At 38.4% G+C, this 26,307-nt stretch overlaps 1 protein-coding gene across 2 annotated transcripts in view; it reads left to right on the top strand.

The window, feature by feature from the left end:
- Positions 1-529: 529 nt before the first annotated feature.
- LAMA2 (laminin subunit alpha 2) overlaps positions 530-26,307 on the top strand; it is a 393,841-nt gene continuing 368,063 nt past the window's right edge. For both annotated transcript variants that reach the window (XM_042795940.1, XM_042795938.1), the window contains exon 1: positions 530-715. In XM_042795940.1, the coding sequence (XP_042651874.1) occupies positions 631-715 (85 nt within the window). In that variant the 5' untranslated portion in view covers positions 530-630. The remainder of the gene's footprint in view (positions 716-26,307) is intronic.

Raw genomic sequence — 26,307 nt, 5'->3', positions numbered from 1 at the left:
TGCAACGCTAATTTGTCCTTCGTGCAGCAATATGGATTTTTTTTTTTTTTTTCCTCTCAGAAGTGGCTAGCGCTGACATTCGACTCCCAGGCGCAGCAGGGAGGGTGCATTTGTTTTATTTGCAATCCCAGCTTTCCGAATGCCTACCCGCAAAGCTTCCCCCCGCCCCAGCACGGGCACCGTCACCTCCCTCACACGGCCCGGTGAATGTGCGGCCCCCGCAGCCTCCCGGGGCGGGGGGCGGGGGGGGGGCCCGGCCCTGCGGCGGGAGCGGCCGTTAGGCGGGCACGTGCCGCCCGCCTCGCCTCGCGCGGCCGGCGCCCGTCGCGCTCCCCCGGGCCCCTCCCGGGCCGCAGCTCCCGGCTTTACTCCCCCCCCCCCCGCAACCCCCGGGGGACAGGGCCCAGCGGACCCCCGCTCGCTCTCGCGCCTCGCCGGCCGTCGGAGCTGCGGTCCGGCCCGGCCCGGCGGGGCGGGGAGCGGCGGGGCGGGGTGTGGGGGGCAGGGGTGTGTCCTGCTGCCGGCCCGGGGCAGCGGGGCCCACTCGCTTCGGCTCTTTGGGGCGGCGGCGGCTCACTCGCCGGTCCGGCCCGGGGCGGGAGGAGGCAGCAGCCGGGCTGCCCGGGAGCCATGGCGCGGGAAAGTTTGCCGCTCCTCCTGCTCCTAGCGGCGCTCGGCAGCCGAGGCCAGCCGTCGCCGCCGCCGCCGCAAAGAGGTACAGGGGAGCGGGGAGCCCGTGCCTCGCGGAGGATGTAGGGGGGGAGGCGAGCTTGCCACCGGCTCGGGCGTCCCTGCAGTGCCGGGAGGGCCGGAGGTGGTGGTGGGGGGGGAGGTGTACAGGGACCGAGGGTGACAAGTAACCCCCAGCCGGTGGAGGGGGCTCGGCGGGGAGAGCGCTGCCGGGGCACCGCCGCTGGTACCTCGGCCGGGCCGAGGAGGGCCGCCCGGCGCCGCGGTTGCCGGGGTGCCCGGCTCTGCGCCCCCCCATGAGGAGCTGCCTGCCGCTCGCTCTTCCCCCCCCCCCGCCCTGGGAGTGCTCCCCCCTACACGCTTTTCATTACGAGGCGCCGTCACGGCTGGGAGCACGGCAGGCGAGCTGCGTCGAGGCTGAACGCGGAGGGGCAGCTCGTCCTTGTAGTTTGGTAGGGAGGACTGGGCGACGGTGTCCCGGTCCCCGCAGCGTCCCGTGCTGTGCTCGTCTGCTGGCAGCTCTGTGAGGAGGGGGGGCTTGGTAGGCGGTCTTGAAACAAATGCGGGCGGCTTTTACTTCAGGTGGCAATTCAGGTCACTTAGCCGGTAACAAGGTTTTTCCTCCGTGTTCAAAGCTAACTGCAGTGGGGACAGAATCAATTGTACGGGTAATCAGTGTCTTGCACATACAAGAATCTTCCATCATATAGTGTTCGGGGGTGTTGACACTAAGGGTTTTTTTTTTTTTTTGGTTTGTTTGCTTTTTCAATTAGTGTTACCTTGAAAGGTCAAAAAGGGTGATGTACAGATCCGGGAGAAATAAACTTTATTAAATTTATCAGCTCTCATAGGAAATCCTTAAAAACCATTCTTCAGCTCGCAGTATTCCTTCTGATGCCTGCATTTGCTGCTCTTTACATTTTTAGCCTTGCTAAAAAGAGTTCAGTAAGGAGATACCATGGGTGTGTTAAAACTAACGAAAGCCACTGGAAAACCAGCCAGTTTCTATTTTCCTTGATGTCATACTGTAGGCTGAACACTTTGCATTAGGAATTTTTAGGGTTTAAGGTTTACTTTGGAAAGCATGATGCACTGTCATTTAATGAAAGAAGTGTCTAAAGCAGCTGACTCCTTAATACTAATTTTACTGTGTGAGGATAAACGACAGTCGCTCAAGTATCTGCGTAGATAAAAATTCATCCAGAATTAGATTGTGTTTAGATGATGACTAATTGGTAAACATGGAAGTCTGAGGTTTTAAAAGTAGAGCATTTAAGATATAGTACATCATGCGTTTTCCTCTTGCCCTTTTTCCTTTTTCTTTTTTCCCTTGCCAGCTAATTTATTTTTCAACTAGAAAAATACTGATTTGGCATTTCTTTCAATATTCTCTATCTCACAGACATAGACGTTTTTGGAGAATGTCCTTTTCTTTATGCAGTACCTTGGGTTTTTTAATCTCTGCAGTGAAGGAATATGATCATTATTTTCCTTTTTAATTAGAAGTGGGTGTCTTGGGTGTTCTTCTGCTGCATTGTTGGTATTATGTTATAACTGAGTTCTGATAATTCAGTGAGGAGTATTAGGACTTTTAATTAAATGCTAATAATGAGATGATTGGACCTTCTAAATCTCACAGTTGAATTCAGGTGTTGGCCTGCCAAATTTTTAAGCCATTTATTGTCTTCTAAATGTCTTTCTAAGATCTGTTACAGCTGCTAGGAGGTGCTAGCACTATGTAGATATCACACTGTTGCCCAGGCAAAGAAGTAATGAAGTACACTTCAGTGCAAAAAGTTTGGTAAGTCTGACTTCACTGAAGTCCTGGGGCATTTTTAACATGTACAAGAATGTCACTAGACCCATGGTTTATACCTTTAGACTTACAACTTCAGTTTTTCCACTTAATAGTTATTTGGTAATAATCATAATGTTGGATGGTAAGTTTTGCTCTCTAATTGTTAGCATCAGTCGGATGTCTGCAGAGAAAATTATGTAACAGAGCTGCAATGCTTTGAAAAACAGCATTTGAGACATCACAGTGAATTCCCATGCTGTTTTTTAGAACAGAACAGTTCAAGAACATTTTGCACCTCAAAGATGAGAACAGTCTGTAATTCTAGTTTGGTTTTTTTGTCGTTTTTCTTTTTTTTTTTTTTTTTTTTTTTTTGGTATTGTTTTGTTTTTAAGTTGGTAGAAGATTTACTGTGGCCAGAAACCTGGAGTTAATTTTATTTTTTTTTTTTTTCAGCTACACATGTTATTTGTTCTTCTGTTGTTTGAACATTAAGTAATCATGTATAATTTCTCATAGAACGGAAGAATCAGAACCAGAAAGGCAAGTGCATTCTGTAACAGTGTTTCTTAAAGGTATGCATAACTTGCAGTTAAAGCAAACTTACTGAAGTGCTATATAATATTCCATTCGAATCTTGAACCTTGGTTCATCCACTTTCCTCTGGAATGTGAGAGAAACAAAATAATAATAGTTTAGACAGGAATAAAAAAACTTGCTTTTGATCTGGAAGAAATCATCCCTTTATTAAAAGATGTATGTATCTATCATGGGAGAGAACTGAAGCTATGTATCTACAAAAGGCGTGAACAGTAGGGTCAGGACTGAGGAACACACACTGCACAGTAACCTGATCTGTGGTGTCAGCTGCTGACATCAGTGGAGATAACTCACAGAGTACAGGTGTTTCTTATCATCTCACAAGTCGGAAGTGTAAGTTGACTCCAGGTGGTGATGTGCATAGGATGTTTATAAAGCCAAAATAAAATTTCTCACTCGAAAGAGAAATGAGGGGTGGATGGATGTCAACCTAGCATTAGCAGAATATGCCTGGTGCCCGTCTGTCAGGCAGTGGATGGTGGCAGGTTGGTCAATATTTTTAAGTCTGTTTGTAGGTGTAGGTTTTTTAAATGAGTTTTCAGAGTTTAGTTCAAAATGCTTCTCTCTGTTTTATCTCACGGAAATGAGGAGTTACAAGATTCCTTCCCACGTATGTACGTGTGTGCATATTGTACACTTTGAAAAGTCAAGGGAGAAGGATAACGGGACATAATTTTAATATTTAACTTGTTAAGATTTAAGAATGTTGTGTGGACATAGATTCTGTGTTTCTGCAGACCAAAAAACAGACGCTTTGTTAACATGATTTGGTAAAGCAAAAGTCAAGTTTCCTATTTCTTTATAGAGACCTATTTGGAGTAAGGTCTGTTTTCAAAAACGAACCTCTCCCCAATCCATCCCTCCAGAGCTGTAATCTTGATATAGTGAGCATTTCCATCAAACCATTCAAAACATTCTGCTGACATTATTTGGCGAATGGTGCTTGTAAATTATTTAGTTGGTATTGGAAAGAATAATGTAGGTAAATCTGCATTCTGCTTTCATGAGAGGACAAGGCTTAGGTGATTGCTCTGTTTACCAGCTTGTTCTCACCTAAATAAATTTTGAAGCTGTTGTACAATATCAAACAAATTTGAAGGCAATGTGGAAATCTTTAAGATAATCACTGAAAATCAATGGCTATTTGGGGGAAAGAGCCCCAAAGTACTTTATCTTCTGCAAGAGGAAAGGAAGAATTTAGCTGTTATCTAATCCATTCGTTCTGGTTGGTCAACATATGTAGGGCTCTGGCTTCAAGATTGTGAAGGAGAATATGTCCATTGTAGAGGGTAAGCATCTTACAATGTGTAAAATTGTGTATATTTATTTTTAAAAAAGGAAGTTATTTAATCCAATTTCAGGATTTTATAACAGGTAACAAGTCTTGTTCACTGAAGGTGTACTGCAGTACAGTACATGCTATATATGCCCTTTTTACGTTCATTCTATATGCTACTAAATGTTTTTATAGATAAACTTTTGGTGATATGGAAATTAAGATTTTTGTTTGTTTTTAATTATTTTTTTAAATGTATGTATACATAGCAATGTTAATCAGTTCTAGAAACTGTTTTAGGAGTATTTAGTGCTGCCCAATCAATAGGGATTAACCAGCCCCAAAATTTTGGGAGATGCTGCTCTCAATATGTTGTGATTGCTCGTAACTTTTTAATTCAAAGTTGTCCCTGTTATTTTTTTTATAATTTAGTAACTGATTGAGAAAGTGAAAGCAGAGGGTATTAATATGTGTTTCATGTTTAGAACGTGAGAAAGGAAAACATAGTAATTGAAGACTGATTACTAAGGTACTAGAAATAGGTAGAATTTTCCAGACTGACTGGAGACGACATGAGTTTGTGTGTTTTTTGTGCACGTGCTTTAATTTGAAATAACTACAGCCAAGCTGAAAGAGGTAGGTCTTGTACAAGAATGTGTGAATTTCTCCAAGCAACAAATAACAACATAAGATATGCTTTACATTTAAACCACTTACTAATTTTTCCTCCTACAAGTGTTTTACAGGAGTCTTTCTTATTAGGCTTGAAATACTAAAGTCAGAACAGTGATTCTTTAACCTGCTCCAAAAATCTGCTTTAAAATAATACAGCAAACAATCATTTTTAATTAATTCAGGCTGGAGGAAGGAATCCGCCCACACATGTTCTAATTCCTTATCCAGCTACTTGGACTGACAGTTTTTGGAGGTTATAGTATTTTGTAATAAGAGGCAGCACGAATTCCTGGTGCTATTTTTCCTTTTTTTTTCCCTACCCTCCAGAAGTACACACCCTTTATATTTATAGGCCAGGAATGGTGACAGGACACAAATACATTAAAATGTGAAGCACTGTGCATACCTAATTATCTCCTTTTCTTTCCCAACTTCTTTCTTAATAATAAGCCCTTAATTACTGGGTGTTTTTCTCCTGAATGAGCATTCTGTCTAGAATATCTGAAAGCTTATATCTCACACATTAACAATAATATAGACCAAATCTTGCTTGCAATTGTAAAATATAGACAAATATGTTATGTTTGCTAAACTTTGTATTGACTCCATCCATGTCTTTGAAACAGGAAAGGGAATTTCTTGATGTTTGCCAATAAAGCTAGTTCATGAGCTGGCTCCTGCTGATGACTACATGTTATTTATTCTCTTATACCAGTTACTGTAGTTGATAGCCAATTCCTAGTTCCTGCTTTTCCACAGTTTTGATGTTCTTCTCAATCTGAAAATGTAGAAAATCCAAAAAAGAGGTGTGCCAAAGAAAATGGCAATGATTTTGGACTACTGTACCATGGATAAGGTAGAGATTAGACCTTTCTAATTAAAAAAAAAAAAAAAATTACAATTTATTTTGATTAAAAAAATGATAAGGTTTCCAGAAAAAGTAACTTGAATTTATGTGATTTTTGTTCTGAGAAATAAGAGATCACTCGGGATTCTTGCAAAGCTCAAAACAAATAGCTGTTACTACCCTAATTTTTTTCAACAGTTCAGTCTCCGTTACTCCAGACACCTTAGCATCACAAGGATTTTGCTAGGACTCTGCTCCCTGCCAGATTCCTCTAGCAGACATTATCTTTGAATCAGACCTTGTAATAACATTAGACTGGAAAACAGATGTAGCAGTATTATGCCAAGGAACTCTTGTGAAACCTCAGGAAGAATAATGAACATTCCTGCAGAGTGGATTATCCAAATATCATTACAGCGCCTTGTTCTGTCCCAACTGACATGTGTAGAGATGACTGTCATAATTCACGGATTTAAAGTGCAATAAAAAAGGAAATTACCAAAAAGTGAACAAAATAGGATTTAAAGAAAGTATTTTTATAGCTATATATATATATATATATATATATATATATATATATATATTTTTAATGGCAGGTGGCTATATCTTGTCATTCTTCACCTACCCCAATGTGGGGGTAATCTTTGAGGTCAGTTAGAAAGAATCAGAAGAATTCTTCAGAAAAATTTGGAAAATGCCTCTAATCATACAGTATGTTTCCCACTGTTGCAGGAAAATGGAGCAAAGCTGGGGTTTGGCAATCAGGAACTTAGAGGTACAAGAAAAAGAAATCAGAAGCACTGTTTTTCTCCACACTTCTAGTGAGAGTGAGAGTTGTTTAGGATTTAATTTGGTTTTCTACATATACACCAGCTCCTTAGATGAACTCTGAGAGTTTTAGATGTCACTCAGGCTACTGTTAGTTTTGATGGAAGGTGCTGAACATGGCAGTGTATTCCTCTGTTTATGCTAGCTGCTCAACAGCCTGTTCCACTGCAATAGATGGATAATCTCTATTATAGGGAAATGCATTATATATTAAATTTCCTGGAGTATATCCTGCACTGAGAATGCAGAACTACTGCTATACATTTGTTGCTGAATAACTTTTAGGCTGGGTAAAGGAATAAATAAATAAAGAGCATTATTTGTACATATTACTATGCTTCTAAATACGTATGATAAAATACTGTGTTGCAGTGATAACTATTTTCTGCATTTTCTGAGCCCGTCTGAAGCTGTAGGGAATATGAGTAGTCTGGATTCTTCTGAAAGCTAGAGAGCTCTACACAACAAGGAGAAATCCATGCCTTTTAAAGAATGCAAAGTAACATAAATAAAACATACAGGGCTTTTGAATTTGATATTTGAAACCACCAGGAATAGAACATGTATGTTTGTGCAAATCCCAGAGCTGGTGATTTGAGTGTGATGCAGCTCTACATCTGATTTAGTTGTGTGAATTATGCATGCATTTTTTTGTAGTGGCAACAAAAAGATGGTTGCAGAGCATCAGAAGTATACTTGATGTATTTAACCTTGAGCCATTATTGACAATAGTGAATTTCTTAATGTTACCCAAAAGAATAAATTCTTGGTACTATTTCATCCCTGTGGATAATTTTTTACTCAGCTTTGATGATAATTGAGGAAACACCCCAACTGTGAATGTAAGGATTCCCATACACAGTACATGGCATAAGCCAGAGTACGTTTCTCCTTGGCTTTTGATTTTGGTATACTTGGAGAATATTTTCTATTAATCATTCATTTTTAAATCAGAATGAGCCTCACACAGAAAGGTTTTCTTTACCATGGGACCCCCCCCCCCATGTTTAATTGAAAAATATATTTGTAATATGCACACTGAATTCTTCTCTTAAGCATGGTGTCTTTCTACAGCTGAGCGCTGCCTTCTAAATTGGTTCAATTGTATTAAGGTGTGTGGGTTTAGGGTCTGTGTAAGTGTGCTTCTCCCTCCCAATCATTTTTAGTATGCTTATATAGTAAATATGGCAAATATTTTCTAAATTCAGAGTAGGTAAGAAGTTTTTACATGCATACCCTGTAATCATTGATTATGCATGCAGCTTCAGTTTCCTCCCCCAGCTGTAGCTTTGACATGGAGAATAAGGCAGTCATCTGCCAGCAAAATTAATAACTAAATGCTTGTATCGACTTCATAGCTTGTTAACTAGAGGGAAAAAATGCACTGAGCCTGCTTGCCGTGTTAGTAGGAGTTATTTAAAAGTGACTTTGAAGCTCATAATTTAATTGGTGAGATAACTTTTGTGGCATAGAAAAGTGATGGGAAAAACAACAACAACAACAATAATAATAAACATGATCATCAAGAGCTTGAGTCAGCTCTTGGGGAAATTAGACACTGTCCTAGAAGGATAAAGTGGAACTCCAGTTGTTATGCTGAATCATTTTTCTATTCATTGAAGATACACCTTGGCCTTTGGTCAGTATTGTTACTCTCATTATTTAATTTCTGGCTGTCCTTCTTATATGATAATACCTAAAGGGATCAATGGATGCAACTGTGTTCCACGAGTAAGAGAGAGATCGGTGCTTGGTTTAGTATGTTACTTTGGACAGAGAGTAAAACTATGTGAATATTTCTTTGCGTAGTGTTTCTATGTTTTTCATTATCTATACAAAATCTGTTTTTTATTTCAGTCATTTGTTATTTTTAATTTGACCACGTGAATATTGATACACTGAAACATTGTTTGATGAACAGAAGGTACTTTTTGAGTGGAAAAGTTTGGGAGAGAAGACTGTTTATGTCTGTCTGTAAGAAAGAAAATAAAAATAGTTAGGTATTCTGCGAGATGACTGCTAATAAACCACGCTTTTTGCTTCAGGAATTAACCTTTGTTGGTATTAAGCCTTGTCTTTGTATTCCAGGCTTTTTAGGATTAAAGCAGAAGTGCCATATATACAGAAGGTGATATGGTGCTGGATCACGTATATAATGTAGTTCAAGAGAAAAATGGTGATGATGGGCAAACTAATGAAAGATATACAGTAATTTCAGACAGCTAATGCCCTCAGGGTTTTGATCTAAACAGCAAATACAGGAGGATAGAAGCACTGATTTATTAAGTTATCAACTCAGGGTATAGGATTTGTTGTTGGCATGAAAATGTTTGTGGGATCAGCTTAGATACAGATGAGTATAAGGCTGATGAGTGATATTAGCTCAGTAGCTCTAGGGGAAATAGGTATTTGAATCTGAGATTTATGGAAGGATGTAAAGAATTTGGTGTGAAAGTGCTGATAGAGTAATGACATTATATAACTGATTGTTGAACAGGTTATATGAACAGCCTCATTAGAGGGGAAATGGAAGCTAGCAAATATGATGCTAATATTTAAAAAGGCCTCACACGGTGAACTTGTAACTATAGTTTTAGAACTGAACACAGTTGTAGACATGATAAAGAATAGAATTACTAGATACGTGGATAAATATGTTGTGTTGGCAAGAGCCGGAGTGGCTTTTGCATATTATATGGATAAACATTCAAAGAATTTGTAGTAGACGTGTTAATAAGGGCTATTATAGTAGCCTGGGGTTTTCAGAAGAGCATTTGAGAATATGACTGAGTATCTTAAACTACGATATCATAGGAAAAAAGGGAAGAACTCCATTTATGGAAGAATTAACAAAGGTTTTGACAAGTATATGCCTGGCTGGAATGGAATTAGTCTTAAATTGAATTGATAAATATAAACATTAGTTATTGGAAGCTATTCAGTAATTTGTTTTAATACTTGTAGTGGTCTGCAGAGCTTCTTTCCTGCAATTAACATGAGAAAATGCAGTATTCAGTTAAACAGGGTGCAGCCAGTTTCTTACAGCTCAGTTATTAAATATCCAGTGAGTAGCAGGTGTTATGCCTTATCCAAGTGTAAGCTGCTATGAGTGTTCAGGAATTCCAGTTCTACAGACGATCATTTATAGACCATCACTTTTCATGTGAATCTCTCCATCTCAGTGGAATATGTGATAATTTGTAGGCAGTCTGCTTCAAAAATGGTGAAGTCTCTTGTAGCTCGAATGTAGACTCTACTTTTAATTTTATGCCTCAGTTCTGTGCATTTGTGAGACAAACCAGTTGCACATTGCCCATGCAAGAAATTCTCATTGTCTCACTTTTCCCCTATTTTAGTTGTAAATACTTTAATAGGAAGACTTATGCCTGGCAACATAAAGAGTCACAGAACAGAAAATTTCACTGCACAGGCAGTTTGAGTAAGTTAGGAAAAGTAAGGCTTAAGCAGTTTTGATATAAGTTGTTGCCCTACCTTGTTGGTAAATGCAAAGTTTAAATGACCCGTACAGTAACGTGCATAATGTAGACTTTAACTACTACTTCTCTTCCTCTGTTTTTACCAGTCTTTATTTATATTTGTATGTTTATTTACATTCAGAAAGTTATGATGTCATAGGAAAAACTGAAACATGGTGAGACAACTCACTTGCCTGGAGGGTGGGAATGGATGGCTACAGGCTGTTTTGTAAAGACGGGCAGGGAAGAAAGGATGGAAGAGTCATGCTCTATATTAAGGAGAACCTTGAATGTATAGAAGTCAACTATAGTGATTGTGGAAGCCCTATCGAATGCCTCTGGGTCAAAATCAGAGGGATTGTCTCCAAGGGGGATCCTACAGTAGGCATCTCTTAGTGAGCTGCAAACCAAGATGATAAGGCCAGTGCGACAATATTTGGGTCACTTAAGCAAGCTTCAGATCAACAGAACCTGGTTTCTTATATGTGACTTCAATTAGCCAGACATTGTTGGAAGAAAAATACAGCATCTCACACGTCATCCATCAGGTTCCTGGAATGTGCAGAGGACTGCTTCCTCATCAAAATGTTAGATGTGCTAACCAGGAATGAGGTACTGCTGAATTTGCTACTCACTAACCAAGAAAACCTGCTTTGTAATGTCATGGTTAGTGATACCCTTGTCTGCAGTGATCACAATATTGTGGAGTTTGGGATCCTGCTGAGCATGCTGAAGGTTAGTACTAAGACAAAAGTTTTAGATTTTAGAAGAGCTTGCTCAGAGCTCAGTTGGGTACTGTGGGGAGCTTCCATGGAGGATAAGGGAGGTAGCTACTGCTGGGAGTTTTTCAGGAATGCTCTCCTGGAAGCACAAAAACAGTTCATCCCCTTTAAAGGAAGTAGATGGAGCAAGAGACTCCCTTGGCTTAACTATGAGATTCTGAGTCTGTTCAAAGCCAAGAGAGAAGCGTACCAGAGATGGAAAAATGGACTAATACCCATTGAGAACTACAAGGGCATTGTCAGGACATGCAGAGACGCAGTTAGAAAAGCAAAAACTCAACTCGAATTGAAATTGGCCAGAGATGTCAAAAACTACAAGAAAGAGTTCTTCAGGTACATAAACAACAAGCAGAAAGAGAAGGAGAATATTGGCCTGCTGTTAAACAGGAGAGGTGAATTAGTCACCAGCAACATTGAATAGACAGATGTTCTCAACACTTTCTTCACCTGTGTCTTTACTAGCACTGTTGGGCCCCAGGCCTTGGGAACAAAAATCCAGGTCAATGCAAACATAGACCTACTGTCAGTGAAGGAAGAGTTGGTATGTAAACTATTACAGGAGCTTGGCCCCTACAAATTGATGGGTCTTGACCGTATCCACCCAAGGGTGTTAAGAGGGCTGGCTGATGTTGTTGTGAGGTTGCTCTCCATAATCTTTGAGAAGTTGTGGAGATGGGGTTATGTCTCAGAAGACTGGAAGAGGCTAATGTCACCCCCATCTACAAGAAGGGCTTAAAGGAGGATCCAGAAAATTAAAGGCCCATCAGTCTTACTTCAATCTCTGGGAAAGTCATGGAACAAATCCTCCTCGGGGCTATCAAAGGTCAGGTGAAGCACGTGACTGGCAAAAGCCATCACAGATTCATGAAGGACAAATCGTGCTTGACAAACCTGGTTGCTTTCTACAGCAAAGTACCCTGCTAGATCCTCCTCCCAGGGGAACTGATGCATTATGGTCTAGACAAGCGGTCTGTGTGGTGGGTGGGGAGCTGGTTGCCAGGCTGCACCCAGAGGATGGTGGTAAATAGCAACTTTTCAAACTGACAGCCTGTCAAACAGGGGTCCCCCAGGGATTGATATTGGGCCCAACACTGTTTAGTATCTTCAGAAGTGATCTGGTCAATGGTATCAAGTGTACCTTGATAAAATTTGCTAATGATACCAAGCTAGGTAGGGAAGTGGACAATTCAGAAGGGAGAGCTACCCTGCAGGAAGATCTGGATAGGCTGGAAGAGTGGGCTAACAAGAACCTTATGAAGTTCAACAAAGACAAGTGTAAGGTTTTGCATCTGGGAAAACATAATCCAGGAGTTCAACACAGACTGGGATCTACTAGGCTGGGGAGCTGCTCTGTGGAAGGGGACCTGGGGGTCCTGGTCCACAGTAAACTCAATAGGAGTGAACAGTGTGCTGCTGCAGCAAAGAAAGCCAACAGGATGCTGGGTGTCATCAACAACGGCATCACCAGCAGAGATAAAGAAGTCATTATTGCACTCCACTTAGTGCTTGTCAGACCACACCCTGAACACTGTTCAGTTTTGGTCCCCGCTATATGAAGAAGTTGTGGACAGGCTGGAGAGGGTCCAGAGGAGAGCCACAGAGATGATCAAAAGATTGGGAAGCCTGCTGTATGGGAAAAGGCTGAGAGAACTGGGTTTGTTCAGCCTTGAGAAGGCTTAGGGGAGACCCTATCACCATTTTCCAGTATTTAAAGGGTGGATATAAAGAAGATGGAGACTCCCTTTTTACAATGAGTCACATGGAAAAGACAAGGGGTAACGGGTACTAGTAACTCTTGACACAAGAGGAGGATTTTTCACAACAAGAACAATCAGCCACTAGAACAATCTACCCAGGGAAGTGGTGTATTCCTTAACATTGGACACTTAAAATTCAGCTGGGCAGGGTGCTGAGCTGTCTTGTCTAGTCTGTGCTTTTGCCAAGAAATATTGGACCAGATGATCCTTGAGGTCCCTTCCACCTTGTTATTCTATGTTCCTGTTATGACAACAGTTTTCTTCCCAGTAACTGTTGCATGGGCTATCAGTTTTGTACAAAAGAAACTGTGGCTGAGTAGTGTATGCCCAAGATTACATGGCAGACCTCCAGGGTCAAATGTGACTGGAGGAGCATTTCTACTGCTCAGTTGCATGACTTTGAACATGGCGTGTGAAGGGCACTGTTTTAGACTCTTCTTGTCCTGTAAAATAGAGTTGTTTCTTAGGAATTAGTAGGAATTTTGGCTGCACAGTATGAAAATAAATATATCCAATTAATTGAAAATTAATTGATGAATTAATCTATTCATTGATCTAAGTACATCTGTAATATAACAGTTTCAAAGTGAGTCAACATTATTAAGACAATCTAGAATGAGATGAAATTACTCTGCTCAATCTGCTTCATAAACCTGAGTAATTACTAAATTTCATGTTAAAAAGCCATTATATTCTGCACAGGAGACCTTTAAATCACTTCTGGAATTAGTTTAAAAATGTAGCATCTGTCAACAGTATGACAGTTCCTGTACAATTATTTTCTAGAAGTGAAATAGAATGTATGTATTCCCTGCTAAACCAAATCCACAGACAGTCTAAGGAAATAATTCTCTCTTATTCACTACCTGGATTTCCTTTATTGCTGTGAGTTGAAATATATGGGTAAAATATATTGTGTGATGTGTACTGGTTTTAGTGTGAAAGGTTTGTTTGAAGTTACAGTGAAATTCTTACTGACTTCCTTGTGGCAAGAATTTCATTCCCAGTCTTTATAAAGGGAACATACAACCCAGAACATAACATTTTGTTCTGATTTTAATGTTCTGCTGAACATATGTGTGTGTAAGCAGTTTATTTCTACAATGACTGGAAGAACAAGAGGAGCCAGAGGGTCCCAGAGCTGTCAGAATGGTTAAACTGAAGCATTAGATACAGTTGACAACTTGAGAGTGAGTTGTTACAGTGAGCTACTAAGAAGCATTTAGTGTTGTTTCCTGTTTAAAGGAGGCTTTGTTTCTTTGTATCACCTTCCTTGACTTTATAGCAGTACCTAAACAGTGAAGAGAACCAATTAGCTGTTAAGGTAAACTAATTGTGGGAGTGGCATGCAAAGGGAAGTTCTTTAAAATGACATATACAGATCCATAGTAATAAATTCTGTTAGGAATTAAACTTTTCTGTGTCCAAGCTGAGATGTTTTCACTGTATCAGCTGGGCTGAAGAAACAGCTGTTATGAATCTGTGAGGATCAAAATATTGATTGGCATGTCATCAGATGTTACTTCTAGAATCCCACTCTTATGTTTCAAGAACATTAATCACTCCTACATGTGCAATTATGAGTGTATGTATGTTTTATGAAAAACCTGACCAGTGGTAATTTCAAATAGGTGTATAATTCTTTATGTACAAATAATTCTTGTAATTTTTACCAGTGCAAAGGAACTTCAGCAAGGGATTCAGACTTTATTTGATAAAGTGTCATAAGAAGTAAGCTTAAGGTTTTAGAGGCTTATTCTAAAAGAATTTAGATTCATTTTTATTAGCAAAGCTTATTGTATCTGGCATCCTATTTTAGATTTTAAGGTGGATTTAATGTGTAAGAGTGTGTTTAGGCTTATGGGACCTGAAGAGTTTTTAAGATAGGATGCTTCTCAGCTTTAGTTTCCACTAGGAAGTCTAATTAGCATAAAAGAAAATGAGTGTATTTGTTTTAAATAATTTGCCTTTTTTTTTTTTTTTTTTATTAGCAAACACACACAAGCTGTTTTCTTCCTGAATATCTTTGCAGCTTTGTTCTAAAACAACCCTGAAACTTTAACCTATTTTAACTCTAGTTATCGTTAGTGGATGTTATACCTTACTAAAATCTTCCTCCATATTCTTAACTCAATTTTTGTGCTGTACTACACAATGGAGGACTTCGGTTTCATCATAGTGTGTTTCGCTCTACCTAAGATACAACATACATAATGTTTAGAATTACTGCATATTACTAAGCTGCATTAAAATTCCAGCTGAATTAATTATGTAGGAATTCCAGATTTTGAGAACAGCTTTGGGTGTATCTGTATTTTTCATATTAGACTATGGATATAGGCCTGAGATACAGATGATGTAGTTTAAAGCAGATAGATTGGCTGCTAGAACTGGCCTAGCTGTGACAATACAGACTGATTTACTGTAAGGAGAAACAAATAAGGAGATTTCAGGTATTCTGATGTGCTTTGCTTTTTAAAACAGTATTTTTAAGAGGATTCTAGGCTAGAGATAGGTCATGCTTCCCACCCTTATAAGAAGCCTATTGTGTTCCAATACTGTTACTATTCTACCGTCCCCTTTCTCCATGCAATGTCTGCATAGCTTCCATTAAATGGAAATTATTTGTATCTATCTAGAATAGATGTGTATTTGAAAGGTGAGCTAAGCTGTTCTTTCCACATTCGTAAATGAAGCTTGTACACTGCTATTTAGATAAGTGCACTGAGCTTTTGATATAGTGGATGTATAATGGAATACTGAATTGATTTTTATTATTCTGTTAATGTTATTAAGTGTAGTAGGTTCATGACCTCTGCCCACAGAAGAAATTATCCTTGGATCTGACAGTTTACTTGGTAGAAGATCTGAAAGGAAAAGATGAGGTGCACACACCTTGAATAGTTTGTTCGTGGTTCAGTCTTCAGCCTGATAAAAAAGGCTCAAGGGGATTATTTCAGTAGGCCCAGAAACAGAAGTCGTGATTCTCTTGGAAATATGTTGTTGTCCAAGAAAAAACATCTGTTGGTGTGCCAGCCTCTGTCTTCCTCAGAAAATGGGTCAGTTTTTATGTTTTGTTTTGTTTTTGTTTTTGTGTGTTTTTTTTTTTTTTTTTTTTTTTTTTTTTTTTTTTTTCCTTAGAGAAAGAGGCACTCTTGTCCAGAATGTGCTTTTGAAAAATAGCAACATTTCTGAAGACAGGTGCTCTCTGGCACTGGATGGTCTATTGTTGCATTCAGTTATTTGAAATGCGTGATGTGTGATTACTTGTTTTCTTTAAAATCTGTAGCTGATCTGCTTGAATCATACTGACTCAGACAGAGGGAGATTGGGGTCAGGTTTCCTTCCCAGATATGAGTATTCCAGAACAATATTCCAGGAAATTCTACTGGCTGATGCTTTTTAAGCAATGCATGCTATTATGTAGAGATATGTATTTTTCAAATATATCCTGTTATTACAGTCTGTGAATATGGATGATTAGCCCTCCACAGGTAGCTCTTGACTAGAAATATAACAACATGACAAGTATGTGTTTTTAAAATGTGGTATTTGTATTAAGTCAGTCCTCAGTGGTGTGGAAAGGATGGCGAACCTGGACATAGAAAGTGCTGTGTAAATAGTTAGATATACTGTCTTTTACTTAAGACTGCTACACTTTCAATGTTCTTATTCTACAAATGGTTACGTGCTCAGTAGGGGATTTTTGAAAAAAATCCAGTTATTGTTATTAGTGGAATGCTTTGTGTTTGCAGAGTCAGACCTTAGAAGGACAAGCAATGCATGCAGGAAGTAGAAGTTTAGTGGCCTTCTAAATTACAGTCAGGTCACAGTATATTTTTTTGTATTTGCTAATAAGCTCTTGCAAACTTGATATTTGAACAACATAAACAGGAAGTTATAAATTTAAATAAAGGTTAAAAAATAATGTCCTGGATTTTCATCCGGATTTTGTTACCAGGCTTAAAATGCTACTCAAAGCAACAGCATGCAGCATGGGAAATCTGATAATGTTGTGAATCTTTCAACTTTAGACATTCTAATCTGAGTGTGGTTTCCTGTAGTACTGCTGATAAAACAAGCTTGGATCCAAAATCAACCTCTGTTATAAATGGATGCTCTCTGTTATCCGCATTTGTCCTGTAATCTGTGATTAACTGTTCCCTTTCACAAAAGGAAAGACATTATTGTATTCAGTTTTGTGTGTAGACTCACTTCCAAATGAAAGCAATTGCGATATACATGACTGTTTAGTTCGGGTGCAGGCAAGTAGTATTTTATGCTACATTTAAGTGTAGAAATACTTCTATTCAAAGCAGCATCTTCAGAGTAACTAACTGCTTTCACATTTCTTCAGTGGCAGTAAACTTTCCACCATGATCATGAACTTATTCTGATGTGGCTTCCTCAAAATAAGCATTTTTTTTTATTTAGTTGAAATGATGTACAGTAGATTACATTCTCTGTAGAATTAAAATCTACCAGCAGAATTTGATTTGAACAAATTTGAAAAAAAAAAATTGAACAAATAAAATTATTTATTTTGCTGTCTCTGAGTGCTGAATAGAATCTGTGGATAAAAATACCAAGATCTGCTCTCTTTCATTTTTTTCTGCCTGGGCAGTCTTCCATCAGAAGTTTAGATATGAATTCCAAAATCAACATTTCATTACTACACTGAGAGCACTTTGGTGTCTTTCTGCTCTAAAATATGTAGAGTTACACACTGGTCTCCCATCTCACTGAAGGATTTTCTTATTTGTAAAGAATCAAGAAAGTTCTGAGAGGAATGCTGCTCGATCTTATTCTAGAAGTGTCTTAACTTTATATTTCTTTAACAATTAATTAAGGAATTTCAGAAAAAGAACCAAACCCAGAAAGCTACTGCAGAAATGCAAGCTACTGAGACATAAAAGTGCTTGGGGAAGTATCTATACTAGTTAACATTAGGCATGTATTTTGATTAGGGAAGATACTCTTTCTGTCAATCACAAAGTTATTTTGTTTAATCCAGCACTTCAGAGTACAAGTCTGAGGTGCTCTGATTTGTCTTCTGAAGGACACTTGCTCCCATCTAAAGAGAGAGATTAATTTCCCAATTTAGGCACTTTACTTTCTTGTCTGATGCCCTGATACTGTTAGAAAAGGGGGCAGGTGATGAGGAGAGAACTAATACAAATGCATAATGGATTGTATAATTAATATTTGAGACCAATGCTGTATATGTAGAAGAGCAAAGGACGAGTAGTAATGAGAAAAATATTGGTGAAGATGCAATATACCTCTCGTGTTGAAAGACTAGACAAAGCTAATTTCCATGGCTGAAAAATCATGCTTCCTTTTGTTCTCTGGACCACTAAATTAATTTTAAGGAATTCACAGGAGAGCGGGTTGAGTAAGAAAAGTAAAAATACCTCTCCTTCTCAACTAGTTTTGAATTTGGGCTAGTGTCCTAGGAGATAGAAAACATGGATTGAAATCTTTCTGGGCAAGTATGGCTAAATTCTCTGTACTGAAGCTGTTCATTTTGTTTCAACAATGTATTTCTGAAGCCTTATTAGATATGGAAGAGTGATGAAATTCACACATCATGTACCACTTGGTGGGGTGACATTAACTGAGGTGTTAGAAAGTAAGCAATACTTGTAGTATTGTTGAGACCGAAGTTGAAATAATCAGAACTGAAATAAGCCAGAAGCTGAGATGTACTCTTTAAAACTCAAATCTTGCTTTTTTTCTTTAGCACTGTAATTTTTGAGTACTACAGGGTGGCCATATCTTGCCTATGTCTTGCTAGAAGCACTGCAGGCAAACAAAAGTTTATATGACATACAAAGTGATAGAACTAAAGTTTTCCATGGTAAAACTGGTAATAGAAATGAACTACCAGTGTCTTCTGTAGCCACTTTATTGCACAGCTGTATTCATTGTGAGTTAGAGAGACATCGTTTTAATCTGCTTTATAGCTCAGCTTTTCTGTAAAGAAATTGCATCAGTAAAATATTACTTGCAGCTGTACCTGTGGTTCAGTGATATTAGTTAAAGATTGCTATTATAAAAGGAAGGGGGAAATATATTTCTAGCTCTCATTTTGAAATGCATGTGGGTTGACGTCAGGAAATAAGTATGGTTGTGTCTTAACCTAAGGGGAGATAATAGCAGGAAACCCTTGTTCTTCTCATAGTCAACTGTTGTCAAAATGGTAGTTTTCCTCCCATAATAATTTAATTTCCTCTGATAATGCATCATTTAATTTCATCTAAATAATGCAGAGAATTCTGCATGCACATAAAGAAATTGAGGTCTATAAAATATTCCATGCACTGTAGGGTTACAGTGTCAGGGAAGAGAGGATGAGAACATGGCAGCTTTGGTATAGTGAAAACCATGTGCCTAGGAACTCAGGATGGCAGAAAGAGAACACTTTTAAATGTTGCTGTGGAAAGTTTATCGATTCATTTTTTTTTTCCATCTATTTTAATTTCTATCTTTCTGAAAAATAAATTAGCCCAAGAAATCAAAATAATATCTGGAACTTGGCTTCTGTATTTCTAAGGCAAAGATAGTACCTACTGCCAAATGATGATGTCTTAAAATTCATTGATGTTTTCTGTATTATTACTAGACCAGCTTTAAGGCATCCAAACTTACAAGAACTGGGATGTAAACCAAATCTACTAGAACACACATCACCAGTAGACAACTTTTTATGGCTATTCCCATATTTTTTTCCTTCCTCTCCCAGGGGAATCTTGTCTTAATGGGTTTTGGGGGGACAGGGAGGGTTCCTTGTAAAGACTGTGATTTTTAGCAAGGGGTAGGTTGCCACACAGAACATGAAGCTTTCTGAGGAAAAGTGGGAAAGGGTTCAGTTCTTTTCTCAAATCTCCAAGGACACGGGATATGATCAGAATTTTGGAAACCTGATTTTACATTGTAAAACAGAAATGTTGTGTACAGAAAGAAAAAAAAAAAGATTGCATTGACAAATTGCATGACAAAACCCAAGTCTTGTGAAAGGAGCAGCTGTGATATTCATTACCTTTAGAGAATAGGTGTGGTTCATGCTTACTACCTCATTAGATCTGTGTAGTTGTATTTGAAAGGAACTTGGCTATCTTGTCACTGAACTTCAATAAACAAAATATTACATAGCTGTTTTCCGCTGAGATTTTCTTGTGCTTTCTATCTCAAACTGAGCTAACAGAAGATTGTTTGCCTGAGTAGCATCAGACGTGACAAACAACTGTTATTGGGAAGTCTGTTTATGCCTTTGAGTATATGAATTGCAATTATGCATGACCTGGAAGTCAATGTTGAGATCATGACCATTGTGGAGGGTTCTTTCAATATACGTGGCCAGTGGGCTAGCACAATTTAATGCCTTTTCAGGACGCTTAAATTTTTGCAATGTAAAGATTTGAGAAAGGGTTTGAGAACTGGGAGAGGCAGGGTTTGCAGAGCACTTCTTTAAATTCTTACAGCATGTAGAGCATATACAAAGTTACCTGATGAACAGAGGATTCTAGGAACATTTTTAAGTAATGTCATCAAGGTCAGATGAACTTTAAATACTTTTTTTTTTTAAAGCCTTATATTAGAATTTTATCTTTTTTAATTGGATGAAAGAGTCACAGTAAAGATTTATTTCACAAAAAAAAAATCTAGGTACTAGTGGACATAATGAGCAATTGTGGACACTTGATTTACTATTTGTATTCCAAAGTGTTTGGATGCTGTTTCAGGATTTTGGAGGTTCACTGAGTATCTAGATCTGACATTCTGATGTGACCTCTTTTCTTGAATGAGGAAAGCTGTAGCTTACATATAAATTTAGTTAGGCTCAGAATTTTGAAGCAGGAATGGTTTTATTTTGCAGAGAAGAAAGATTCAGGCTTAGATGCAACAGTAATGGTCTTGGAGTCCTCCAAGCACTGCTCCACTAATGCTGTTTTGGTGTTTGGCATGAAGGAAATAACAGGCGAAAAGGAAGACAGTAGAAAGAACTAGGATGTTACACTGGCTTGCCTGCAGTTTAGGTAGTGAATTAGGGAATGTCCAGATGATGCTATAAGGCAAATCCCTGTAACTGTGGGCCTGATTTCAACCTTTCAATTCTGCTGAACTCTGTCAGATAAAGGCCACAGCATTTTGTCAAGATACTGTCATGCAAATTTAAGAGCTTCTTTGAATGATGGTGTCAACAGGGAATGAGGAGGAGAAAGTTACGCAGCTCTGGATATTTTTTTCATGAAGCTTCCACATCTGAAAATCTTTTGGTCTCTTGACTGAGAGAGTTTTGGTCACCTGTGTTACCAAGCCCCTCAAAGGTAAAAATTGACCATACACTTGGAGAAGCACTTCCCTCCTCCTCCAAGATCAGGAGCATTCCTACTCCTGTTTACAAGGACAAAGCTTCTTTCTCTCACCTTTTCTTGCCTTCTCTTTGTCTGTCTCTCAGTCTCACTTTGTTTTCCCTCTGTCCCTTTCTCTTTCTTTCTCTCTCTGTTTTTCTCTTCTTGTTTTCTCTCTTCCCTTTTTCTTTCTCATCTGTCTTGCATTGAAGCTTGCCAGAAAGGGCAGGTCCTTTGTTATGTAACAGTCTAAATAAAATAATGATTGGTCAGTGCTTAATAGAACTAAAAAATTTTACTGCTCAGTCTTAAGTGAAAATACAACCTAAACAAATATAGCTAACAGAAATATTTAGTCTTCTACTCTAACACCTCAAATTCTTAATATGTAATTGGTCCTCTGGAGGTCAGACAGAGATCTTGCTTTAAGGTATCATCATAGAGTCTACTGCTTTAGGTCTCAGAAGTAATTTAGAAGTTTGGTAAGTCTATATGACTAACCCTGGAACTTTCTGAAACCTGAATTATGATTCAGTTCATTATTCCACATCCATTTAAATAAATGTCCTTTGTAGGCTGGAATCTCCCCATATCCAAAGCCAAAGAAGTTTGGTCCAAGTTAGCCTTTGATATTGTAGTACATTAGTCTCATACTTAAGGATGAGCAATACGAAGCTTATAGGAAGGGATGAGATCATTTATTAGACCCAGTTAGTTTACTTAGGGGAAAAATGAATGAGCTTTTTGGGTGCAGACGTCTTCCTGTAGATACTAAAAAAAGGTATCTTAATGGTACCTTTATCTTATTGAAAGACACATGAAAAAAAGTTTCAAGTTTCTGCAGCTTGTAACAGTAGAAATTGGTTAAAACCTCAGCAAATACTTAAGAATTGACATTTGTGATCTGCTAATAGCTACCTTCTTTTGGTACATAAGTCTATCCAGGAAAATATGAGAAATGACTTGCAAGTTGGGGAGATAAATGGGTATAGTTTGGGGAACAAGTAAAAATTTCAGGTACATGAACATAGAAATCTTCTTAAAGGCTTGTGAATAATGACACAGGTCTATTATGGACAGAAGTTACCTTTAGTGCATGCTGTAGATCTATCTAGGCATTTAAGTAGCAAGTATGTGTAATTATTTTCCCTCTGGGTACTATTGCTATATGTGCTATCTGGGATGTCCCATATATTTTGTCTGTGTCTAAGATACTCTCAAAAGCTCTTTTTTAAATGTAAGACACTCAACTCCATATTCCTGATGGGATTAAAAAAGCAAGATAATTGTTTGTCTGTGGTCTCTGCAAAGACGTATATATTCATGAAGAAAAAAATATTCAGGTTTTAAAACTCACATAATAATCTAGGTTAAAATGGCTAGACTTTGTCAGGGAGAATGTTCTGCTATCTGTGATGTTACATAAACTGCCTTTTTGGGAGCATGGAATGACTGCAATTACAGTCAATAATGTATTGGACATAATAGCTGAACTATACTAAAGTTAAGCTGCATTTGACAAAGTCAACAAGTCAATAGAGTACAGATAACTCTTTCCTTCCCTCCTGTATTTGAGTAGTGGTAAGTGCAGACATGCTGTGAAAGTGCAGATAAAGTGGATTTCTCTGTAGGTAACCTCAGTGGTACTCCTATATGTAAGATGCCTAGGCTGTAGTTTTGATATATGGTAGCTCTGACAAACTAGGCATGTTCATTTGTAGCATGATGCATACACAAGGAGTCTTCCTGGCAGTGGATTCAGTGTTCAATATACTGGGTTAAAAGTTGTAGTGTATTATGTAAACACAATTACGTAAATGTGGATATACACATAAATACATATTTATACAATTATGTAGTAATCTTTATGTAGTCTTGAGTGTCGTATATCTATTAATCACTATATTCAAGGAGTAGTGGGCATGTTTTATATATTAAACAAATTAAATTAAAATAGAAAATATATTAATTGAAGCTTAATCTATTTCTTGAGGTATTCTTGTTAGTGTCAAGTAGTCAGAGAATTACCAGTAGTGTATATTAAGTAATAGTGACATTAGATTATTCTAAAGACTGACAATTGCTTGCCAGTATTATATAGAGTGTGGAGTTGTGGAGAAAAAAAATCACCAGCAGTTAAAAGGCTGAAATCCAAGACCTTTGATTTTTTTACTTGTCTTACTATAAAGTGTATTAATCAATACCTAGCACCCAGGTAACTAGCCCAAAGCAGGTATGCTTAAAATATCATACATTTTTCCATTCTATTTATGGTGCAGTTTGGAATGCTAATTGCTTTGACCAGCAACTGGCAGCTTTCTGACCACCATGAAGATGCCATTTAGTTGCTTTGCAGTATCAAAATGGTAATTTGACCACCTAAATCCCATTTAAGCATCATACAATCATTTAGTAAAATTAAGCTGGAGGAGCTTTTGTATCAGCATATGGGTCTTCCTTAGGATGCTGGAACATTTTTATCTAGGCAAGAAGATGAAATCTGACCTGATAAATATTGTGTGCTTGTTAGAAAGAAAATGGAGTCAGCAGAAGGGGCCTACCATTCAGTCATGAGAGAATCAGAAAAACAAATGCTGTGTGGCTCGTCTCACTGTTAACTATCAAATAAATGAGCAAGTAAGAACAATTGTGTTTAAAATTTTGTGAACTCCTAGAGAAGGGGGGCATGGATTTATTTTAGTGCCTGAGGCAGAAGTTGATGATAGGCACAGACAGAGCTGAAAAGCAGTTCTCTTCTGAGAAGCAGGGACAGGACAAAGGGAAGGACTCAAGCAACCTTTGCATGACTTGGTTCACAAACATATATGTTCTCTTTCTGCCAGTCCACAATGTTTTGTAAGTACAGAAGGTAATTATAATTTGCTTTGAAGATGTTTTGAACAGCACACAGTTTTCACAGATCTGTCCTTAGCTTTTCTGCCCAGTTTTTAAAACATATATATAATTTAGTCTTTATTTTGAATAGCTTTAATCAAAAAGGTTGTAATTTTGAGATTTGTGACTCAAGTTTATTTTTCCTTGAAATCCTATTGCCTTGCAGTACATACTCCACACTTTGGAACAATGTTGTTGTTTTTGAATACTTGTACTATGTTTACTGTACTTACTTCTAATGCTTTTGCTATGCTTAATGTTTATGTGTGAAGTTTACTACTGCTGAAATTCTTGAAGCTGCACTGTGTGTGTGCGTGTATGTTCAGTGCTACATTGTGTCTTTGGAGTAAGAGTTATAATCAGGATGTACAGTTACTCTGAAATACAATTCCATTGAAGAAGTATATGCATATTTTGAGGTCCTGGTCAATTTAACAAGTCCAGTAGTCTATGTTACCATCCATCTACCATCTGATCTATAACTTCAGGCCCTTTATATTAAAATACATTCTATGTAGTTTCTGAATTTCAGCTGTAACGAGTACTATAAATTTTCCATATATTTCTACAGGAATTTCATGGTTTCACTTATTTTTAATTAATTTTTTAAATACAGTAATATATTTGGTGTTGGAAGGAAAAGATTTCTAACAGCCGTTCAGTGTTACACAAGGTAGGTTGGACAGATATCTTTCTGTTACTGCAAATACAGAGTTTGTCACACATCTTGTAGATGATGAAACATGCTTAATGTTCTGGGTTAGTGTGAATGGCGGGGCTTTTTGGTAGCAAGGGAAGGAACTGCAGTGGTGTAAGGATTAAAACTTCACAGCAACCAAACAGTATGTTTTCTTACAGCACCTAGTCTGTGTACTTCACTTTCCTCACCTCCTGACTTCACCTTGACTCAAAACATCACTACCATACATATGCTAGAGGACTGATGTATTACTCATTTTAAGTCCCATTTTTCATTCTATGTTCACCAACCCCATAGAAGCTGCTGGGCATTATGTGTAGGATTGTGCCATACATAGCTGAGTAGATGGGATACTGTGAGCTGTGGTTCTGCTTATCCAGTATAACTTAAAGGCCCAAATGAAGCATTGAAGGCATCACATCATATTTCAATATCTGTAAGCGCACATCTTCTCAATCAAATGCCACCTGAGTAAAACACTTAATTTACTGTTTGGAAGCATTTCAAACGATCTATGAATGGCATTTGCACAGTATAGTCAGTGACCTTGCAGTGAAAAAGTCTTCTAGTTTTAAATATCCTGAAATGTTAATTGTTTTGCTTTGTGCAATTACTGAGTGATCGGCTGGTGGTTAGAAATGTTACATAGAGAAAATCATTATTATATAGGTGATGAAATATTTAAGGGAAGAGACAGAAGATTACAAAAGAGTAGAAAACAAAATAATTCTGATTTTTCATGGTGATGCCAAATGCTGAAATTTAGTACTTTTCCACATGTAGGTGCTGACTTGCAGTCCAGGTCTATATGGCATCAAGATTCCTGGCCTACTGCTCTGTTTCTGTGTCTGTATTGTTCTGGATGCAGATGGCAACTGCAGCCTTTTCTTCCAAATGGCAGGTGTTAGAGGAGGTGTCTGACAGTGTCTCTTTTTTTTTATGAAATACATCTCTCACTTCTGATATGAGGACTGAGCTTCTATCTCTTTTCAGCCTGAAATGTTTTGGTCTTGTCTCCAAAGAGGATGTTCTATGCATCAGTATACAGACAAAGCTGGTGGGGGTTAAGTTACACCACTTGGGTTAAAGCCAGGTCACCAGTCAGTTGAAGAATACCAGTGTTTTGGGGAAAACTGGACTATGTTGTATAGTGATGAGGCAACTCATCTGGCAAACATACTAGATGTCATATCTACTCCTTGTTCCCTATGCTTTTTAAATACAGTTCTGTATTTTACTCACTGATTCTGTAATGAAAAACATAGGGGTGCTTCCTTAAATAAGAACAAGACCTTATGAATCCCTTCAGACTACCTTTCTCTTCCACTGTTGCATCCCATAGTACAGTATGTGCGTTTGCAGAGACTCAGGCTGCAGATTTCACCCAGTTCATCCTGTTATGTCTGATAAGCAGGACATTCTCCAAGAAGAAAGATAGTTTTGGTTTTCCATTGCCTGGCAGTCTTCAGACTTAGATTGTGGAATATAAAAGGTGGTCACCACAACTGTACCAACATTTTTGAGTGGAAGTTGCTGCTGTTGTGATGGTCCTGGGCCTGTGGCAAGCTCATAGCTCAAATGAGACTTCTCATTTGGTCACAAGGATGCCTACTTGTGAATCCTGAACAGACC

The sequence above is a fragment of the Tyto alba genome, unplaced genomic scaffold, assembly GCF_018691265.1.
Source record: "Tyto alba isolate M040663 unplaced genomic scaffold, T.alba_DEE_v4.0 Super-Scaffold_22, whole genome shotgun sequence".
In the NCBI taxonomy this organism is placed as follows: Eukaryota; Metazoa; Chordata; class Aves; order Strigiformes; family Tytonidae; genus Tyto; species Tyto alba.
This window is presented reverse-complemented; position numbering and strand designations above follow the sequence as displayed.